The sequence below is a fragment of the Macrobrachium nipponense genome, chromosome 16 (assembly GCF_015104395.2).
Source record: "Macrobrachium nipponense isolate FS-2020 chromosome 16, ASM1510439v2, whole genome shotgun sequence".
NCBI lineage: Eukaryota > Metazoa > Arthropoda > Malacostraca > Decapoda > Palaemonidae > Macrobrachium > Macrobrachium nipponense.
Window position 1 is genome coordinate 79,617,491 of NC_087209.1, and position 23,206 is coordinate 79,640,696.

At 43.7% G+C, this 23,206-nt stretch overlaps 1 protein-coding gene and 1 long non-coding RNA gene across 2 annotated transcripts in view; one reads left to right on the forward strand and one right to left on the reverse strand.

The window, feature by feature from the left end:
• LOC135195843 (uncharacterized) overlaps positions 1–23,206 on the reverse strand; it is a 126,744-nt gene that overhangs the window by 76,247 nt on the left and 27,291 nt on the right. The gene's annotated exons all lie outside the window — the stretch shown is intronic.
• Positions 1–23,206, forward strand: part of LOC135195478 (peroxisome assembly protein 10-B-like) — a 72,771-nt gene that overhangs the window by 38,007 nt on the left and 11,558 nt on the right. The window contains 2 exon segments of the mRNA XM_064221697.1: positions 17,005–17,162; positions 19,085–19,336. Of these exon segments, the coding sequence (XP_064077767.1) occupies positions 17,005–17,162; positions 19,085–19,336 (410 nt within the window).

The following is a 23,206-nucleotide window of genomic DNA, read 5'->3' on the forward strand; positions in this document are numbered from 1 at the left end:
GTTCAAGGGTCAAGTAGCTCTAGTAGCCCCAGACTGGCCGAAGAGCAATTGGTACCCTCTGATTCTGGAACTGGGTCTTCGTCCTCTTCGGATTCCCAATCCCAGGCTCTCCCAGTCAGTACAAACGAAGACTGTGTTCGCTTCCTCAGGAATTCTCAAACCCTAACTTTATGGACTTCATGAAGTTTGCGGCTAAAAAAGATGCAGATATTGATCCACGAAATATTCTTTTCTTGGAATCTGATAAAAGGGATTCAACTTTGAGACAGTATGATGCTGCAGTCAAAAAGTTGGCAATCTTCCTGAGAGAATCAGATATTAGAATCATGACAATCAATTCAGCTATATCCTTTTTCAGATCTTTATTTGAAAAAGGCTTAGCAGCTAGCACTATTACGACAAACAAGTCAGCCTTGAAGAAGATTTTTTCAACTCTGGTTCAACATAGACTTGACAGACTCTTACTTCTCGTCTATTCCCAAGGCTTGTGCTAGACTTAGACCTTCAGTAAGGCCTACGTCAGTGGTCGTGGTTCTTAATGATGTTTCTAAAGCTGGCTTCAGAAACAGACAACTACGACATTGCATTTATAATGCTCTTAAGAAAACTCTATTTTTTATTAAGCTTGGCTTCAGGAGCTAGGAATTTCAGAACTGTCGGCGTTATCCAGAGATCCGAATCATATAGAATTTCTTCCCACAGGGGAAGTTCTACTTTCTCCGGAACGTAGCTTTTAGCAAAGAATGAGGATCCTTTGTTGAGGTGGGAACCGTGGAAGGTTATACCCCTTCCGCAAGATGTTTCTCTTTGTCCAGTATCGACCTTACAAGCCTTTCTGTCCAGGACATCCTCATCCTCTTCGGGTCCTCCTCTTTAAGAGAGAAAAAGGTGGTACTTTATCTATTAAAGGTATCAGGCAACAGATCCTGTACTTTATTAAGCAAGCCAACCCTGATTCCTTCCCTAAAGCTCATGATGGTTAGGCAGTGCCACCCAATTAACTATTTCCAACACATGAATTTTGATGATTTGAAAAAGTATACTGGATGGAAATCGCCGACAGTATTTAAGCGTCATTACTTAAAGTCCTTGGAAGCTCTGAAATTTTCAGCAGTTGCGGCGGGTAACATATTTCGACTCTGCTTATCTTAAGTTGAAGATCCAGATCTCCTTTCTACCTATCTCATTCAACAGTTTGTCTATACCTACCATGTTCATCTACGTCTACCTTGAGTCTTAGCTGCTCTTGTTATGGTACAGTGGGTGTCCCTTATTTTTTTGCTAGGGTCACCCACAATTGTTTGTATATTCTGATCTCTTTGATGTGGTCCCCTTATTTTATGCTAGGGTGACACATCTACATTTGCAATGGTTACGGGTTTTGTATATTAAGACATATACATTTGTTTACTAAATTATTGTCTAAGTTTGTTCAAATTCATTTTATTATTATAATTGCTTTATTTATTCTTTGTACATATTAACTATACACAAATGTTAAGTTCAACATATATTCCATGTAAGCCCTGTACATATATGTTAACTTTAAGCTAATTTTAAGGAATATTTTCTAACTTCTATAATTGTGTATATGATAATTTTTTTAGCAATTATAATTCTTTATTTTATTTTAAGTTTTACTGAGACCTTATTTATTTATTCTTTTACAATCTTGTGCTAATTCTCTGGTACGATTTCGCGCAGCGACACGAACTGAGCCCAGAAAAGGGATTTTGACGTAATGGAAAAATCTATTTCTGGGCTCAGCTCGTGTCGGCCTATGAAAGTATCCTTAATATCATTCTTTCTAGGTAAATTAGCCTAAAAATTACCAGAGAAAAACAAATTAAGAAAAATGTCAGTAAAACTGACTCGCTCCACTCTTAAAAAGAAGTGTCGGTATGATATAGGGGCGAGTGTGGAACACTACCACGAGACAAACACCAATTAGAACTTCCCTATCGAATCCCCCCAGAGAGAGCTGATACCAACGGGCGATGCAGCCTCTACTACTACTAACTAGAGGACGCCACGGACAGCAGCGCCCTAGCGGTCATCCTTAATTTTTAGCGCCAGCGACAAGTCGCCATTTTCTTGTGCTTGTGCTTTTCTTGCGATTTATCCGCATCTTCATCATGGAACGCTCTGCAATTGCCACGGCTAAGTTAAGTAACTCATAAGTAACGTTTTACCGTATTTTTATCTTCCGGGTACCAGTATTTTCCTTTTTATAGGTCATATACGGTTCCCCGGTTGTCTCGTGGCGGCCATGCCGCCTCGTAAGAATTCCCGGTCCTCCATACTGGGACTTCTTATGCTTATGGGCTTACTTTATCACATTCATTGTTTACATCGAGTTTTAGCTAGTTCAGCCCTCTACCATTCTCTTAGCTTGGTATTTAGGGACTATTATTATTTTCGGCCCAGCATCCCGGCTCTTGCTCTACATCGGCTATCGCTGGCTCCGAGTAGCGGCTCCTGTTTCTCGAACAGTCTGCCTCCTCCTGGGCTTCTTTCTCTTTTACTAAAAGTGTCTCTTCCTCCTTTCGATGTATTTTTATTATTAGGGTGTTAGGCTAGCCTAGGTGCTTGTTCCACATATTGGTACAGCTCGGTTCACGTGGCCCTACCACGGTTGTGTGCTCGCGGCCCTAGGCCACTTGCGGTCACGTGTCCTATAGCACCTTACCCTGCCCCTTCCCCTTCCCTCTCTGATGTAGGGAGGGGCTGGGGGACCCCTTGGTTGTTATAACAACCTCATCGCCTTCTCTCCCACTCTCGGAGGTGACCGGGGGGTCCCCCAGCAGGGGGTATAGGGCGACCACTATAAGGTACCGGGTCTCCATGAGGGTAGTTGGTAAGGCGGGGAGGAGTAGGCGGCCATCCCTCCCCCTTTCTCGCTCCGCCGTGTTTCGCCGGGACCTTCCTCCCCCCCTCCCCATTGCTTAGCCACCTCCCTCCAGATACGTAAGGAGCCTTCCGTCGCAGCCGGGGCCCCTTTGGTTATAGGTTATTGGCTCCGCTAGCGGGCAGGGTGGGCGCTATGAGTGGTCGGTTGCTTGCCTACTATATCCTTATCTCTCTCCCCCGCTACCGGAAGGGAGATTACCCTTACCTACGCACTCTTCTAGTAGACGGGTGGAGAGTAGTTGTTTTAATTTTGTTATTTTAAGGATATGTACCCTAATTGTAAGATATTTTACAATGATTGTGTGTTATTATTATTTTTATTTTTTTATCAACCATCCCCGCCATTGTCCGTCGTGGTTTCCATTACCACCACTCCTAGTTGGTTGATTCTTGTGCCTCCGCCATGGGCGGAGCCATAGTCTATCTTCCAACCTGGTTACCACACGTATTTTGGTTTTAGCGGGGCTCTGGTTTTTATCTAACTTTATCGCTCCGGCACCAACGGAGCATGTTAGGCTGTAAGTGTTTACTCTGTACTCATGTACTTTTCACTTACAGGCTACCAACTGCCAGGTCCCAGCCTGTAATGCGACGCTCTACGACCCCTGTGGACATGACGAGTGCAGGTCTCACGCCCCGTGTGCCACGTCGTACAATGAGACGATCGTCTGGCACCCCGAAGCCTGCGCTATATGCTACGACCTGGTCGGTCAGCTGGGAGATGGGGTATGTCCATTATAGGCTTACTTATGATTTTACTAACAACTTCTAGTCGTAAGTTTGTTAACCCTGTCCACAATTGGTAGCTAATCTCACTTTCTTTCAGGCTAGCGGTGTGAGGGAAGTCGCCCTCGCCACCCTGAAAGCGTGGGTGGGCGGCTTTGGGAAAAACGCCGCCAAGGGCCAGCCCTACATCTTGGATAGGAAGCTGGCCATCCAGATCTTCCACCCCGCGGGCAAGTCGACGGGCTACGTCGACCCCTTGTCCGCTGCCCCATTGATAGCCTCCATCCAGCAAGACCTCCAGCAATCGTTTGGGGTCGTAGCATCCCAGGAGTCGGTTCCGGACGTCGCTGCTCTGGACCTGAACCTTGAGCCAATGGCCGGTAGGTTAGCGAGGATTTGTTGGTTGAGGTAGGTTTGTCGGGCGCCCAAGGTCTTTCCTTGGGCGCTCCTGGATCTTCTCCTGTCCCTTCTTCTTCCGCCTCTTTCCAAGGCTTTGCGGGATCCGAGATCCCTAGCCGCCCTCCCGCTCTCTCTGTACCTCCTAAGGAGAAGGGAAAGAGAAGAACCGAAGACCTTGTCTAAGTCGACTTCTAGGAAGTCGTCTTCGTCTTCTTCGGCCAGGAAGTCGTCGACTTTCATACGCCGATGCGGTGAAGGCTAAGCCGAGCTCTTCCCAGTCGAAGAGCTCCAGAAGCAAGGCTTCGAAGGAGGAAGGCTCGCGCTACACCGAGTCACTGCCTTCTCCCGCCTCCGCTGCCTCCTCTCGGCTATGCCGGCAAGGGTGGCAAGCACCAGCACCTGCGTTCCCTCTGCTGTCTCACCAGGGATGATGGAACAGGTAGGGGTGCTGGTAGGTTCCCAAATTTCAGCATTGGGAACAAACGTTTTGAGCAGATGTTCGCGCAATTATCGAAACAGTCTGTCTCAAACTGGACAGTCTATCCAGGACCTCTCAAATAGAATGAGAGAGAATGAGGACGAGTGGCTGGGCTAACTCAGGCTCCTCCCCCAGTCTCCCCTGCATCTAGCACGGGGATTCTCCACTTCCGCCTTACGACTCCTTGCCAGCTTTCTCTATGGAGAATCCATGGAGAGTAGCGGCCTACGCTCCTTTTTAAGGACGGGATGATTTCGATCCCGGAGTTTGGTACTCGAAGGATTGAGGACTTCGAGTTCTACCCTCCGGGTCTGACGCAGCCTTTCATGGGGTATGCTAGCTTGACGCCAACGGCTCTCACGAGAGAGGATAAGATCTCGAAGGAGTCAGTTCTCTACAGTAGAGATCACGCCCAGCGAGAATGGGTTCACTGCCTTGAGGACTGGGAGTGTACTAACACTAAACTCCAGGCCTACAAGAGTCCCTTCACTATTTTCGCGACGGAAGAGGAGGTCTCTCTTCCGTTCGCTACGAAATTGGTGGAGAAGGCTCTTCAGGCAGTCCTCAAGGATGAGCCCATTCCACAGTTGAGGGAGTCGGAGTCTACTTCTCCACTCTTCCCCGCCTTCGGAGAGTTGTGGAAAACCTGCCAGCTACATTCACGCAGGGTAAACTCAAGCCGGACTGCGCCATGGACCAGTTCGGTGAGAAATTACCTAGGCTGCCGGATTCCCTAATCCAGGCAGAGTTCGATGCGCGAACTAGGTTGGCAGGTCCCTCAAACTCTCTCATCGTTACGGAAATGGCTGCTCTTTCCTACGCTACGGAACCGCTGTTTAAGATTCTGGCGAAATCTCAATTTCAGACGGTTCTGTCAGACGCTTTTGACTTCTTCCAAGCCAGAGGACTGCCGGAAGCATGTCCTTCAAGAGTGCACTATCAGGCATGAGCCTAATAGACTCTTGGCTGAGCATGTGGGGAGCGGGATCTCTTCCCAGAGTCCGCAGTGAACGAAGTCCACCACGAAGCTGCTAGACTCAACCAGAGCCTTAGAGCTAGGTGGGGTATTTCCTCTAAGAGGAAACAGGAATCCGTTCCCACTGCTGGCAAGAAACCAAAGAAGGCTGGTAAGAGGTTCCAGCCTTATAAAAAACTTCAACATCAGCAGCAGTTTGTGCAGGCAGTCCCAGTTACCAACAGGGACAACTTCCACATCCAAACAGACCCCAACCTTTCCTCCTGGTGCCCCAGCAATCTCAACCATCTACTTCCTACGCTATCTCGCCGGCCTTTAACCCTGCTTATGAGGCTCAAGGCTACTCTCAACCGAGGGTAGGGGCGAGAGGTTACTTTCGTCAGCGTGGCGCAGGAAGGGGCACAAGGAGTAGGCAGTTCAGAGGAGGGCGTGGTGGCCAACCCGCCCATCAGCAATGAGGCTCCCCAGGTAGGAGGGAGGCTGTTCCTCTTCCGCCACAGGTGGGGGTTCAGCAATTGGGCACAGAGCATAGTGTCCAAAGGATTAGGCTGGAGTTGGATCAAAGATCCCCCATCCAATCAAATCATTTCATCAGGTACCGTCAAAGGAATTGATAGATACGCGGAAGAACTCCTTCAGAAAAGGAGCTATTGCGAGAGTCAAACATCTAAAATTTCAAGGGCGCTTATTCAGCGTGCCAAAGAAAGGTCAACAAAAAGAAGGGTAATCTTAGACTTGTCAAAGCTAAACTCTTTCATTCGCTGCGACAAGTTCAAGATGCTTACCCTCTCGCAAGTAAGGACCCTACTTCCGCGTGGAGCCGTCACATGCTCCATCGATATTTACAGACGCATACTCATCATATCCCTATAGCCAGACACTTCCGCCCATTCCTAGGATTCAGGCTAGGAAATCAGACATTCTCATTCAAAGTGATGCCCTTCGGTCTGAATGTAGCCCCCAGGGTATTCACAAAGATAGCAGAAGTGGTTGTACAACAATTGAGAGCTCAGGGAATCATGGTAGCGGCATACCTCGACGATTGGTTGATCTGGGCACCAACAGTCGAGGAATGTCTCGAAGCTACCAAAAAGGTAGTTCACTTTCTGGAACATCTGGGGTTCCAGATAAACAAAACGAAATCCAGACTTACTCCGGAATCTCATTTCAGTGGCTAGGAATCCAATGGGATTTGTCTTCCCACAATCTATCAATTCCAGTGGCCAAACGGAAGGAAATAGCAAAATCTGTCAGGCAATTCCTCAAATGCAAACAGACATCAAGAAGAAACCAGGAGAGAATCCTAGGGGTCTCTTCAGTTGCTTCGGTAACAGATATCCTTCTGAAAGCAAGGCTGAAAGATATAAATCGAATTTGGCGGTCAAGAGCAAACTCCAAATATCGAGACAAGTTGTCAGTAATTCCACAGATCCTCCGCAACCAACTACGGCCTTGGTCAAAAGTAAAGAACTTAGCCAAGAAGGTACCCCTTCAATATCCCCTCCCAGTGTTAACCATTCACACGGATGCTTCCTGTCTGGGTGGGGGGGATACTCTCAGTTCAAACAGGTTCAGGGGACTTGGTCAGTTCAATTTCGCCAGCTCCACATAAAACGTGTTGGAAGCAATGGCAGTATTTCTTACTCTGAAGAGACTGCTTCCCGAGAAGTCTCATCTAAGGCTAGTTTTGGACAGTGCAGTGGTAGTTCACTGCATCAAACAGAGGAGGGTCCAAATCCAAGCATGTGAACCATGTCATGATAGCCATTCTTTGCATTAGCAAACAAACACAAATGGCATCTGTCTGCCACTCACTGGCAGGAGTAAGAAATGTGATAGCAGACGCCCTGTCCCGGTCAGTTCCTCTGGAATCAGAGTGGTCTCTGGACGTCGGGTCATTCCAGTGGGTAAGCCAGAGAGTCCCAGGTCTTCAAGTGGATCTCTTCGCCTCACAAGCGAACCACAAGCTCCCTTGCTATGTGGCCCCAACCTGGACCTCTGGCTTATGCCACGGACGCCCTGTCGTTAGATTGGAATCAGTGGAGGAGGATTTATATTTTTCCTCCAGTGAATCTTCTCTTGAAAGTCCTAGACAAACAAGGTCTTTCAAAGGGATAGTAGCTCTGATTGCACCGGATTGGCCCAAGAGCAACTGGTATCCTCTTCTTTTGGAATTGGGTCTCCGACCTCAACGGATCCCCAATCCCAAACTGTCACAATCAGTACAAATGAGGACTGTGTTCGCTTCCTCAAGAACTCTCCAGACCCTAACTTTATGGACTTCATGAAGTTTGCGGCTAATAAAGATGCTGACATTGATCCACAGAACATTCTCTTCCTAGAATCAGATAAGAGAGAGTCAACCATTAGACAATATGACAGCTGTTAAAAAATTAGCATCTTTCTTGAGAGATTCGAACACCACAACCATGACAGTTAATTTGGCTATATCCTTTTTCAGATCCTTGTTTGAAAAAGGTTTAGCAGCTAGCACGATACCCACTCACAAATCGGCTTTGAAGAAAATCTTTCAAGTAGGTTTGCAGATAGATTTGACTGAAACTTATTTCACATCTATCCCTAAAGCCTGTGCTAGACTAGACCTTCTCAGAGGCCTACTACAGTTTCATGGTTCTTAAATGATGTCCTCAAACTAGCTTCAGATACTGACTCATCTTGTACGTTCATTATGCTCCTGAGGAAGACATTATTCTTATTAAGCCTAGCCTCAGGAGCTAGAATTTCAGAACTGTCGGCTCTATCCAGGGATGCGGGTCAGTGGAACCATTCCTCCCATCAGGAGAAGTTCTACTTGCTCCGGATCGTAGCTTTTTAGCCAAAAATGAAGATCCTCTTGCAAGGTGGGCTCCTTGGAAGGTTATCCCACTTCCACAGGATCCTTCTCTCTGCCCAGTATCAACTCTTAGAGCCTTTCTTTCTCGTACTTCTTCTAGATCCTCAGGTGCTCTCTTTATGAGAGAAAAAGAAAAAGGTACTTTATCAGTTAAAGGCATTAGACAGCAAATCCTTTACTTCATTAAACAAGCCAACCCTGAGTCATTCCCAAAAGCACATGATATCAGGGGAGTAGCCACCTCAATTAATTATTTCCAACATATGAACTTTGAGGATCTTAGGAAAGTATACTGGATGGAAATCCCCGACAGTCTTTAAACGGCATTATTTAAAGTCCTTGGAATCTTTAAAGTTTTCAGCAGTAGCAGCGGGAAACATAGTTTCCCCTGATACTGTTTAGTAGTTGTAGTATTGATCCAGGTCTCCTTTCTACCTACTTCAACCAACATGCCTCAACCTATCGTCAGGCTACTCAACATCATAGCCTTAGCCGTTGTATCATATAGTGGATTGTCCCTTATTTTTTGCTAGGGACAACCACTTTTTGTACTGATATGTACTTCAGTGTACCTAACCTTATTTTTATGCTAGGGTAGGACACAATATGTTTGTATATTCACCATTTTGTGCTTGTGATGAACTTCAATCACAATGTGTTTGTATATTTGAAATTAATTGTATTAATGATGGATTTCAGTGTACCTACCCTTATTTTTATGCTAGGGTAGGACACATGTATGTATATATATTTTGTAATTATGTATTCTAATTAAGTAAATCCCAAATTTGTCTTATTTTACATGCATCTCTGTAATTTTATTATTTACATTTAAGTACTTTAAGTTTACTAACATTCTATTATTTTACTGTTATAATAAGTAGTTTAAGTGCTTATTTGTATGCTGTAATTGATTTACTTATATTATATCCATCATTTAAACTGTTTTTCATTGTTTCCTTTTCCATCTTGTCTGTTTCTCTGTACTCTTTCATAGGCCGACACGAGCTGAGCCCAGAAAAGGGATTTTGACGAAGGAAAAATCTATTTCTGGGTGATTGGCTCGTGTCGCCCTATGAAACCCCCCCTTTTTAAGGTTTGTTTTCCCCCCCCTTGCAGGACAAGATGTATTTATTGGTTTTAATTAAGGATGACCCGCTAGGGGCGCTGCTGTCCGTGGCGTCCTCTAGTAGTAGTAGTAGAGGCTGCATCGCCCGTTGGTATCAGCTCTCTCTTGGGGGGATCTGATAGGAAGTTCTAATGGTGTTTTGTCTCGTGGTAGTGTTCCACACTCGCCCCTATATCATACGACACTTCTTTTTAAGATTGTGAGCGAGTCAGTTTTACTGACATTTTCTTAATTTTGTTTTTCTCTGGTAATTTTAGGCTAATTACCTAGAAAGAATGATATTAAGGATACTTTCATAGGGCGACACGAGCAATCACCCAGAAATAGATTTTTCCTTCGTCAAAATCCCTTTTCTGGGCGATTGGTTCGTGTCGCCCAGCGAAATCCCACCATACCCATCCCTGCGCTCAAGATTGTCTGCTAACTTCAGGATGGCCACCAGAGGCGCAGCAGTCGGCAGCGTGGGATGGAGTAGTAGTAGTTGCTGCCCACTCTGTGGGTCGGCTCCCCTCTTGTGGGGTTTTGTCGTAGGAGATTCTATAGGTAAGAGTCGTGGTAGTGGTCTCACTCGCCTAGTGTTCATACCGACGCCCTCTTAGAGTGTGAGCGAGTCAGTGGTACTGACCTTTTCTTTATTTTATTTATTCTCTGGTATGTGTTAGTGCATTTACCTTAGAAATAAATGGATTATTAAAGGGATATTTCGCTGGGCGACACGAACCAATCGCCCAGAAATAGATTTTTCCTTACGTCAAAATCCCTTTTTTTTTTTTTTTTTTTCATAAATTCACCATAAATCGAAATATTGTGCTAGAGACTTCCAAGTTGTTGCAAAATGAAGGTAAATGATTGAATATTACTAGACTATAAGAGTTTTAGCTTACAATTGCGTTTTTCGACCATTTCGGTAGAGTCAAAGTTGACCGAAAGTTGAAATTTTTGCACTTAACGTTATTTATATGAAAATATTTCGAAACTGATAAAAGCTACAACCATAGGTTGTTTTTTGTTGTATTGTGCATGAAATTGTGCACATTTCCATATATAAAACTTTATGTAACGGCAATTTAAAAGGGTGCAAACATTAGGACAATCGCACGAAAAAAAAATTTATCGGAAGAGTTATCGCACGAACGTAAGGAAAAAGTTTTTTCATAAATTCACATAAATCGAAATATTGTGCTAGAGACGTCCAATTTGTTGCAAAATGAAGGCAAATGATTGAATATTATTATATATAAGAATTTTAGCTACAATTCATGATATTTTTGTATGTATGTTACATGAAATTGCGCACATTTTCATATATAATACTCATGTAAAGGATAATTTAAAATGGTGCAAAAATTATGTCAAAGTGACGAAATAATTTTTGAGATGTGTCGCTGATACTTTTTAGTGCGATAAGAAAGAAATTCGCACTTGCGCACCTGCGTAGCAATTGTAAACAAAACAACGCCTTGATCCGTGAACTCCCAGCATCCCCCAAGGCGCGTGATTCAAAAGTTTTCGGCTGGTAGGCCTATAAGTATTTTTCCGCGAATTTTTAAAAAAACTTTTTTGAGCCGACGTATGATACGTCCAATCAGCATACGGGAGACATTTTGACTCGACGTTTAATACGTCCAATCGGCGTAAGAGGGTTAATCTAATCTTATCCCCTAATACCTAACGAAGTCTAACTTAACATTACCCCGATCACATAAGAATCTAAACTTAATTCCTTAATCCTAATATGTATTGCAGTGATACTGCATAAACTTTTTCATTTTCCTCTTGTCAGCAGCTCCTTTTGCAGGGAGCCTCTGGTTGTTCTTTCTAGTTCCTGAATCAATACGTATTTCCAGCTACTCATAGATGTGTAGCCTGGAATCGTTGACCTCCCTCAACATCGCTGTCCGTTTGCTCAAGTACTGTTGTTGCTTGAGGTTCAACTCCAGTTCCCAATTGTGCATCAGCAAAGTCTTCCCCAACTCAGCAGCCATGAACTCTGTAGGCCATCAACTTAGCCAACATACCACCACTTCGCCGTTGGGCCCAGAAAGAAAAGGGACCACAACCAACTGGCAAAACTGTCTCCCAGCTTCCACTGTTGAGTACAGGAGAAGGGGAACCTCAGATCTACTTATTCCCATCTACCTAACTGGAATGTAAAAAAAGAAAAGACAAACATTAATATTAAACAATATCTCACCCACAAGCTCAACATAAACATAAAAACAATGATAAAAAACAAATCCTAAAACTACAGTGTAAAAATTGCCTAAACTAATCAACCATAACAACTAACAAAATAATAATAAGAAAAATCAAACATACATTCACATAAACCCAACGTTTTTATACTACCACAGCTAGAATCTGCAAATACTTAGAACCCCTATAAAAATGCTTAGAACTGCCTATAGTAGTATTTTGTTAGTTGAAACTCAAGAAAAACCCACTAAAAATGGTCATACCTGGGTTTTTTGATAGTTTATCACAAAAAGTGCATTTAACCATGAATTGATATGAAAATTCAGTACTTTGAGGATATTTCTCATAGAGAAATGCCCCAAATATGCAAATTCCCGCAAATGATGGGTATAATATGTCTATAGAGAAATCAGCGAATACGTGAGTCCACGACTCCAGAATCTACAAATAGGATAGAGTCCTTGACAATCAATCACCTCCCTAGTGGACTTCTGTGGTAATGACCCCGACAAGATGCTACTTTGTCCTGTTGGAGTGCTATGACTCTATCTGAATAGAACTGGCCATTTCCAGCTTGATTGTCAATGCCTCTTTGTGACCAAGAAAGAAGTCTCCGAGAACACTATTTCTTTCTGGCTTCGTAAAGCAATCAGGAAAGCATACTTCGCTTAAGGAAGGAGCAACACTGGTACCTTTCATCTGAGAGCTCACGAAGTCAGGGGTATTGGTCCCTCCCTTTCGTTCCTCAGGTACTGAAAGAGCGGGTGTTGTCTAACCAGACCACTTTCACCTCTTTCCTCTTTCTACCTTTGGGATATAGCCCACTAGTCCTTGGACACTTTTTCCTTGGGACCCAAGGTAGCTTCTCAACAAGTTGTGTAACTTACCCAGCTCCTTTAACAGGACAAGGTTGCATCTGGCATTTTGTGATCAGTATGAATGTGGTGCGAATGTGAGAGTGACTGGCTCTATTCTTTCCCCCTTTCACTCTCCTCTCTTTCTTCAGGCAGAGAGTGACATCCGTCACAAGCTGGAACTGGCGGCCAATGCAGTAAGACTATACTAAACAGAGTAACCTTTCTATATTCTTTGATTGGATTATAGAACAATATATGTATCCTCCCCTTTCCCTAGCAATGGGGGAAAGGGGACATTGACATAAGACAAACCCAATACATATAGTACGTATACTTGTATTTGCCTTACTGTCACCAACATCATGGTTTTGATTGTTTTTTTCATGAGGTTACATTTTTCTCCCTCATATGAAATGGTCCAGAGGTCTGGTTATTGATCTTGCAGTGCTTATACTGATCTATTGAACAGAGGCTAGGTCCCCTGCCTTGCTCTTATGACCAGGAAGGGGACCTTTGGTTGGGTGAACACCAGTCTGTTCATAGAGGCTCACTCAGAAACCTCCCACCAATCAGTGAGTCTTCTTAATGTAAAGGACCGAAGGTTTGTATATCGTGTAGGAACAAATTACAATATTTAAAGGTAAATTGTATTTTTCCTAATTATACAAACCTGAGATCCTTGATATATTGGCCCACCTCATGCCACCCCTCAATCTGCTTCCTGAGCCTAAAGCAAATTGGAATGCTTACATCCAGTCAGGCAGAACTCCCACTTAGAGGACAGTAGTTAACTGCCTAACTACCTTGTTTGAAACTTCAACAGCTAATTTCCAGCCTATGCTGAAAGTAATTCCTAATGTAAAGGACCGCAGGTTTGTATAGTTAGGAAAAATACAATTTATTTGTTTAAATTTTGATTTTTTTCTGAGGAGAACGATTTCTGAATCCCACTCTCAGAAATGGAGATGAAGTCATACAAACTTAAAGTTAAGGCTCATGAGGTCCAGGTAGTTGCTGCCTTTCTCGCCTTCATGCACAATATGTTCTAGTCAAATATCTTCCAATCAACCTTCTGTAGATGCAAATCAGTTTTTGCAGTGCACTATCTCAAGATTGTGGAGACTACGTATGAAAGTTGCTGTGCTTTGGGACCTTTATCTGTGGCTGGCATGATGTTGGGAGAGGAAGCATAGGAGTCTTCTGTCCCTCTACTATTCCTCGCCTTGTAATAGGTGTTGAGTTTTTATGGAAAGCCTGCGGGTACATGGTACCTGGAGTACCCACCAGTTCTTAGTGATTGGGTAGCAGTTCTTTTTTTTTTTTTTAACTTACCAAGTAATTTCATAGTTATAGTTTCTAGTTTCTACTTCAAAGACAGCTTTAGATTTAAAATTTACAGTAGTCCTCTACTGTTATGGTGTAGGTAAAAATACACCACTCACATCCGGGGAAGATCAGGTACAACGTAGCTGAAGAGCTCAGTTCATTTCTGCTGCTCAACGATCAAATACAGTTGTTTGGGCAGCTTTGATACTCGATAGGTAGGATAGCTTATCGGATGGTTTTGCTGATAGAAGGATTTGGAGAAGTACTTGTTATTTGTGGTACCTCTGCACTTTATTTTTCTTTAGTTTAGTTAAGCTTAGAGAATAATTAGCTTTTGACTTATTATGTCTGACGCTAGTGTGTTTAGTAGCCGGTATTGCAGCAAGGGCTGCAATACCAGATTAACTTCCTCCAAATATGACCTTCATTCAATCTGTTATAATTGCTGAGGGCAAATTTGTTCACCTGACTCTACATGTATAGAGTGGAAAGACTAGGATGACAGTAAGTGGCAAATTTAAATGCACGTTTGAACAAATTAGAAAAAACTAGTCGAAGGGCAGTCCTTAGAGCCCAAGCTAGAACTTCTAGGTCTTCATCTCCTAAACTGATTCTTCCAACTTCTGTGACAGTTTTTTCTCTTATTCCCAGTCCTCTCACACTCCTTTCCACTCCATTACCTGGCTTCCACCCCCCCTGAACCTAGTGCCATTGCCAGTCTGGAAGCCCATGGATAAAGAATTGAAATATGTTAGTGGAGACAGTGGCTCAAATGAGTGTACCATCAGTGAAGTCCCTGTTGGACAAAGCTAGTGCTAGTAAATCTGGTGTTGGACAAAGCTAGTGCTAGTAAATCTCACTGACTCGGGATCCATCTCTTATTCTGATTCATCGCTGCTAAGACAACATTATGGAACTTTAAGGAAACCTTCACCTGCTCCTTTAGTATCAGATATTCAAATTCAATCAGACACGGCTCTTTCTCCTGTCTCTTCAGCTGAAGAGGAAGTTGAACAAGAGCAACCCTCATTGGCTTATGCCTCACTTATGAATTACTTTCTCTTCTGCTTTCCGTCGTACTTCTCTGTAGTGACACTGTCTTCTCCTAATCCTGACAAGAAGGCTTTGCCTGGCATTAATTCTTGGCTAGCCAAGAAGAGAGAGTTTGGCAAGGCAGTTTTTTGCTCATCTCGTCACATCGTAGAGGAGGTATGGTTATTATGCAACCGAAGAAGTGCCTTTCTTGAGAGTTTCTGCCTCCTTTCAAGGGAATTTTTCATTTCTAATTGATCCAATGAGTAGATCGTCCTTCGACTCAGCTAAGATTTGCTTATCTCCCACAGACTTGGACCATTTTGTTAAAGATATTTTTAAAGTTTTTTTATTATTCAGTTTCTTAGCCCGGTCTGTGGGAGCAGTCACTAAGAAGATAGAAGATTGTCCCTCACTGCAAGACAAGTTTGCAGCAGACTGGCTTTGGGTGCTTTCCTGTAACAATAAAGTGATCCGAGACAGAGCACAAGCATTAGCAGCATTTTTTTTCTGGTATCCTCAACAAGAGAGAGCTGTGGTGTTTGTTCACTTCAAAGGGAGTTACACCTTCTCAGAGATCTTCTCTCCTTTTTGCTGCCTTGGATAAGAGCAGTCTGTTTCTGCGGGCTACTGTAGAATGAGTAGCTACAGAGCTTTAGAAGAAAGCATTTCACAGTCTCTTTGCACAGTCAACCAAATGGCCTAAGGAACCTTGTTGTACACCTACCAATGGCCCTTTCAAGGCAGCATAGGAAGAACCCAACCTTGACCATGATCGAACCCACATTCCATCAGACCAACTGGCAAGAAGTCTACTACTCGAACATCTGCCAAGTGAGGATCCAGTCCTCTGCACACCTGTGGGCGTAAGACTCCTGCGCTTTTGGGAAAGATTGGAAGTAAGATCAGTAGAACCATAAGTGAAGACAGTTCGCAGAGAAGGATACTCAATCCCCGTCAGGGAAAAACATCCTTTAATGTCTTGACCCATCACCATGAGGGTTTATTCAGAAAACTCAGAGAAGTTTTCAGCTCTGTCAAAGGAGGTTTCAGACCTCAAGAAGCAAGGGTAGAAGTGGTAGAAGACACTTCATCAGAAGGATTCTACAACAGACTCCTCATTGTTCCCAAATCATCTGGAGGATGGAGGCCGGTCCTGGACGTAACTACTCTGAATTTCTATGTCCAAACAACGAAGTTCAAGATGTAGAAAAATAAGTAAGGTCTCTTATCTATTTGTCAGGGAGATTGGATGGTAATCGTCAATATGAAAGACGCGTACTTTCACATTCCAATAGTACACCCAGTGCCCAGAAACCACTAGTTAGTCCCATTGTAAACCACTCCTTTATTTGTTTTGAGTGTATCAATACTTTTTAAAGTCTGTGAATGCCAAAAACATAACTAGGACCAAGGATCATGGCACATGATGATCAGAATAGTATATCCCACAAATACATGCTAATTTCACATCCACAAGTGAGTCAGCAGCCCCCAGGAGACAAGTATAATCCCTAGGGGTGCCATGAATACATTACTACGTATCTGCAAAGATTCTAGTCAAATGAAAAATTGGGAATATTGACTAATGTTGCATCTCACCTAAATATTCACCATTGACTTGGCTGCTGTGAGATCATTTAGGTGTATGGACACTTGATTTGCAAGATAATTTTGATGATCTGTAAATATAAGTTTGTACTTTTCCTTGGATTTCCCTTGTTTTGATTGGCAAATAAAGATGTACTCTTTAGCTAGCAGATTTTAGATTTTATAATGACATAGAAGTGGTCAAGGCAGAGAGCTGTTCTTGAAGGTGCCTACCATAAGATTATTTTGTCTATAGTGGGAACTCATCATCATCGTGTGCCTGACTAATCTCTCATTTCAAACTTTGGGCATGATGAAAAGGAAAAAATTTACTTATCCAGAACAGAGGTCTTAAAACCAGAATTTTGCTTGTAAAAGCGAGTTTCAGCTGTCAACAATGAAGTAGTTTATAGTTCAGGAATGGCTCACTCCCTCTTAAAACCAGTAAAGTAAGGAATTATTAAAGCAATGTTTTGGTTTATATGAACATTTTTCATTTATATAGTACTTCATTTCTTTTGTTTCACACAGGGACGAGAACATGGTTAAACATTCACCAATATTCAGATGCTGTATGTGAACTGGCATATTACAGTCTCACCACATTAAGCTTGCGCCAAACTTTGGGGGAGGAGTATACTGGCATTATTCAAGTGGACCGCAATAGAAGACGATTACCTTCTAAGTTTGTAAGTAGTGAATAGAAATATGAAAACTGTCATTTATTTCCTATTTTTTTCTGTATAGCAGTTTTGATACTGAATACAGTTGTGTGCTTATGCAAGCCATTGTAAATAGAAATTTAGATATTTTTGAGCTCAAAAATAGCCCTTAGGCTACCCATACACTGGTACAGTATATAATATGCTGTACTTGTGAGTTAAATTGCTCCATGTTTAATAGCCAAATAAAGGTATATGGTCAGTCATTATCACTAGTGTATTGTGGAATGGCATTTGCCAGCTTAGCTTAGGTGAAAAGGAGCTCTTGTTGGTCCTATAATGGCTTACAAGTATGTAACTCTATGTCACATAACAAGAGTAGGCATTGGTAATTAAGGGCATTGTGAAGTTGAGCTTAACAATGTACCTTCCACCACACCCTTTACAGAGACAATGCCACTTGGCTTGGTAGAGGTTGCTACTTGGAGGTCAGTAAAATTTTTTAGATGGCTGTAGCTGCTGCTTGTAAAAACTTCTTATTACAATACACTCCCTGAACACTTGAATTAGCCCTGGTCACTGACCAGCTCGAAGTATATCCCCACAGATTTACCTACAAAGTGGGTAATTTTAACTGTCAGCACTACCAACACCAATCCAAGCCAGGGTGTCTAAAATCCAGGATTGCAGATGGCGCTCGGGTCGGGTAGTAGTAACAGTAGCAAGGGGGGAGGGAGTAGCTGCTGCGACGGCTCTCCCCATGAGAGGGATTTTGGAAAGGAAACCTCTAATTGGCAGAAGACCTGTGAATAGTGGCTTCCACTCGCCTTGTACTTTATACCGGACGCCCTTAGGGTGTTCGCGCGAGGGTAGTAACCTCAGCATACCATGGTAGCTTTTTTCTCTGGTATATTTAGAACTTATTTATACTAGAAAAGTGAGCAGCAGGATCCTTTTCACCGGGCGACACAGGTCTTCCCCCAGAAATAGATTTTTCCTTCGTCAAAATCCCTTTTTACCAACACCAGTGGTCAGTGTGTAGGTCCTGGTGGCACGTAAGGGGTTTTTCCAGCACCAATATCTCTGTAAGCAACATGATAAGGTTTATATTTTTTCTTAAGTATAAAAAAAAGTCCTTGGTAGCAGCCTTTAAATCTAGAGAGCCTGTTGGCTTTGGCTCTTAGGCTTGTCCAAGGACAAAGACATCAAGATGTCTTTGAAAGGTGTTAAGGTGGATTTTCCCAGGTTTCTGGTACTCACCTCACCTAAGAATCTGTATGCAGTTCTTAAGTTCATTATGCTGCCATCCTTTAAACCTATGAAGAAAGTTCCTTTCAACAAAGTTTCCATAAACACTTTTCAGTATAACCTTAGCTACAGCCAAGTGAGGGGCCTACAAGCTTTGCCAGTTAAAGTATGTAGGCTTTGCTAATACATGGCAATTCTTTTCTTCTTGCTTATTTTGGACTATGAATGGTTTAAGGCTTGGCCCTTACCAGAGCAGTCTTTTCCCAGCTTGGATCAAAATAAAACTCAAGATGTTGGACAGCTAGGAAGAAAAGACCAGTGAGAGAAAATAAAAGTAAATGAAAGAAAGTAATGCACTAGGCCTAAGGCATAGTTAATAGTACCTTGAGTGTGCTGTGAAAGGCACTCAGTTCTTTGTGCTTCCAACAGGTAACTGTTAAGAAAAAGAATTTGCTAGGTGAATTTGTGATTCCCCATAGTGGTATGTGGTTAGTGTCAATTTGCTAGTTGAAGAAACTGTTCAGCATTTTGTGTGTCATTAACCAGATATGAAGACATGAGTAAATACAAATGGATAGTACTTAAGGAACTAAAGTTATTTAAATTTTTTTGTTTGGATTACTACTAAGCTATTACGTATTGTGTTTAATGTTTCCAACATAAAGTGACTTCATCATTTTTATTCGTATTTTTTTTTTTAGGAACAGACTGTTATGGTAATACTTCAATGTTTTGGACCAAGAATTCTACAAATAGGGCTGAAAAAATTTGAAAACTCAGTTAGAGTAGGCTGCTTTTCAACCTATTTACGCCCAGAACTGAAAACATTCATTCTACAGCAAATTCCAACATTGCAGTATTCCCTCACATTGGTGCACAGAATTCACTTGGCAATATTTTATTTTAGCAGTGGATTTTATCATATTTCCAAAAGGATGACTGGAATAAAATATGTAAGTATAGAAACTTGTGTGTACAGTTGAGTATGTTCAGCATTTTTTTTATTTCAATTGTATGTATTATGACAACCTGTATGATTATTTTTACTCAGTTTGCATGAATGAATTTCATTGTGAAAGCATGAAAACAAAGTTTCATATTCAATTCTCCTTAAGTATCTTTTACAGTATCTGAACAATGTAAACCTCCTCTTGTCCTTCTTGTCACTACTTTTCTACTTTTTTCATTACTAACACACTAGGTGGGCACTCTGAAAATATTATTTGCGTGAATTCCTTAATGAACACTTTTTAGAAATTAAACTAAAACAGAAATACATAAATCACTTTATGTAAGTAACTTGCCAAGTAATTGCTTAGCTAAGGATTATGCTTGCATGGCATCCTAAATTGAAAATTTGCTGTAATACAACTGTTACAAATCAACAGGAGTGTGGGAGTGACAGAAGCCTACGGCAAACATTATTTTATGCCACACAATCAACAACACATCGATCTCTGCACTTGCTTTCCTGATTCGCCAGCTGTTCTGTCCTGAAGTCATTGTGACTCACTCATGAACAAACCTTCGGTCTTAACAATAGGATCATTTCTAGCGCCTAGCTGGATCCGGTTAAATCGCAGATGAAAGCAAGGAATCTTGTGAGATCTGGCAACGCATGCATATATCAGATGAGAAGTGGTCAAGGACCACACACTGTCGCCGCAGCGTTCAGTCTTTTTCTAACCGCCTGGTCGAGAGTTGTGGTTGACCTCTCTTGGCCTTTACCTGGTTCATTGCCTGTTTTCGCTTGCGTTTGAGTGTGTGTGTGCTTTTATTATGGCCTCTTCTGCTCCTACTCAGCCTCGTCAGCGTGTGTTCCCAGGAACTCCAGGTTTCCCGTGTTCTCGTATTTAGGCTTCTTCAGAGACCAGTCCTCATATCACTTGTAGTAGGTGTTCTAAGGTTTGTACAATAACGAAACCCTGCACAGAATGCCGTGCATGTCCTAGAGAGCAGTGGAAGTTATTTTATAGTAGGAGGGAGCATTGTAGAGTTTCTACTCTTCCTTCGTGGGAGGGATTTTCTTCTCCTCTTCCTGATGCTTTGTTTCCTGCCACTGTCACACCCCATTATTGTGCCTTTGTCACCTTCCTTTTCTTCCATCAATTTGTCGTTGGACGTATCGGGAGGACCTCAGGCTGATTTATTATATAATGTTGTCCCCTCTTCCTCTGGAGTTAATTTAATTCCCGAGAGGGAGGAGGCTTTTTCATCAGTTTCTTTAATTTCAGATTTGCAGGTGTCCAAAATGGCGGCACTGTGGGGGTCGCTTGGGCTACAGGGTTCACCTTCCTTGGAGGGTTTGCTGATGCATTTCTTGGATGTCTGCCACCCCCTCCTCACACTGTCCAGGCCCTCCCTCCTCATCCTGGCCTCGTCTTCATTGGTAGCCAAGGTCAGCCATATTGTATTGCTCCGCCAGTGATGATTGCTGCTTCTTCAAGTCAGAGGGAAGCCGTGGCATCAGCCCTGTTAGTGGCGTCACGGGGTCAGCCATTTTGTATCCCTCTGCCAGTGGTGTCTGCTTTCCATTCGGATCGAGGGGAAACCGTGACATCATTGTCGCTTATGACGTCACTTCCATCGACAACGTCACTCCCAGTTACCTCCTCTGCGCTGCCTCGCTCATCAGTGTCGTCATCATTTCTGCCGTGACGTCATCTCTGCCATCCAGTTCACTGCATCTCCTTTCCATGTCATCGATCCCTTCTCTTGCTGATCCATCTGAGGCTTTATGCCAGGCAGTTCTTAAGAGATTGGACTGTGTTTTAGAAGATAGGTTTGCTGCCATGTTGGCTGGGAGGACTGGAAGAGATTGTGTAAGGAACCAGTGCTGTCTTCCTCTCCTCCTCCCCCATCTCTGCCGCATCAATGTATCAAGCGTTGGAAGGCTAAGGACTTTGCCCTTTCTTTATCTGCGAGTGAAGAGCAGCACGCCCATGTTCCTGCGAGTGTTGGTGTTTCTGAGAGTGTTAGTATTTCTTTCCCTGTGCAATCTACAGTGGCTGCTTTGTCCCCTCCATCAAGTCGTGAGTCTGTTGCAACCTCCCACGTTTGTGCACAAGTTGCAAATGCTTCCGCTTCTCCTTCTCTAGGGCCTATTTGTCGCTGTAAGGATCTCAAGGCGCCTGTCAAGAGATTGAAGGTTGTGAGCGCGGAGTTAGTGCAGCAGGAGTGATTGCCTACCCTTCTCCTTAGTTCTTCCCGGGGTTCAACTCCAAGGGATTCTCATTCTATTTTGAGTGTTCGTGACACTTCACCTACGCATGTATGTTGGTCCGCCCCGTTCATGCACGTACGTGGCCATGTTCGAGAGTCATCTATTGGGAAAGTGCGTAGTGATGTTCCTAGTGTTGTGGTTGGTTCGTCGCAGGAGTTGGCGCTTTAGATAAGCCTGCACATCCTTCATCAGTCTCCATTGCTGGAGCAGTAGGAGGGAGACACACAAGAGTTTTTGTCGTCCTTTACAGAAGTTGTCGATCTCATTTGTGGGTTCAACAATTTGGAGAGTAGGACTCGGGCTCGGTCATCTTTCACTCCTACCTGCTTGGAAGCCTTGCTGGGAGCTACGCAAGATCTCAAGTCATCGTTTCTACTTCCCTTGTCAGGGCATGTCCAGTCGGTCTTACATAAGGTAAAAGCCTCTGTTTCAGATCGGGATGGATCGCTTCCCTCTAGGGGCTCTGCCAAGTTGCTTCCCCTGCCTCTCACGAGGCATAGTAAGTACTATGCTACAAACTCTGCATACTTGTTGTCGCATCATCTTAACCCAGATGTCATTCGTCTGAAGCGGGGGCTGAATTTGGAGCAGGTGAGGTTCGTGGCTCTGTCCTTGTCTCCGCAGGATGCCTGAGCTTTGGTGTCTATGGCAGCCTCCATGTCGCAGATAGTTTCTTTGTTGGACTTCTGGTCGGCGGTCATTGCCAAGATAGCTTCTGACAGGTCCCCAGAGGGGTTGGTGAGTGCTTCCTCTCTTCAGTTTGTTGCAGTCTGGAGGCAAAGCATTCTCGTATCTTGCACACCTCAGTGTTAATTTATGGGCTAACCTTCTCCAGATTAGAAGAGATGCGGCTTTATCCAGGATGGAAAGATCAGTTGACCTGAGTCCTATGCTGGCTTGAGGAATGGGGATCTTTTGGAGTCTCAATTTCTGTTCCCTTGTACGAGCTGGAGGATGTGATAGACCAGTGCTGGGCTGACACAAAGGACAGGTTAGCGCACAGGCTGTGTCTAAGTCAGAGTCTCATTCTTGGAGACATCCAGCTCCTCCTCCTCCCCATGCCCAGCAGCAGTCACCTGGAAGGCCATCAAGGAGTTCGGTTTCAGCAGGTCCTCCCCATTCGTCCCAGCTAGGTCAGAGGACCAGCGTCCCGTTCGCTCCCGTTCCTTTAAGTCGAGAAGGGGCCCCAGGGACAGAGGTAAAAGGGGTCGTCGGTAGGTTAGGCGCTTCTCCCTCTCCTGTGCACGGGTGGGGAGGGTGCCTGGTGGGCAAGTGGGCCAAGTATCGGAGGAGTTAGGGGCAGAGAAGTGGGTAGTGGATGTCCTTCGGGTGGGGTATCTAGTGCTATTCGACTTTTCTACCCTGCTCTCAGACAAGCCTCTGCTCAGAAAGGTGTATCCTCCAGTTTCTCCGAAGTTCTTGGCTCTCCGGGAAGAAGTGCAGAAGAGGCTGGACAAGGATGCGATAGAGGAAGTGGTGCGTCTGTCTCTGGGGTTTTACAGTCACATCTTGGTGCCCAAGGCATCGGGTGGTTGGAGGACTGTGATAGACCTATCCACCTCTAATCATTTCATCAGGAAAACGAGGTTCAAGAAGGAGA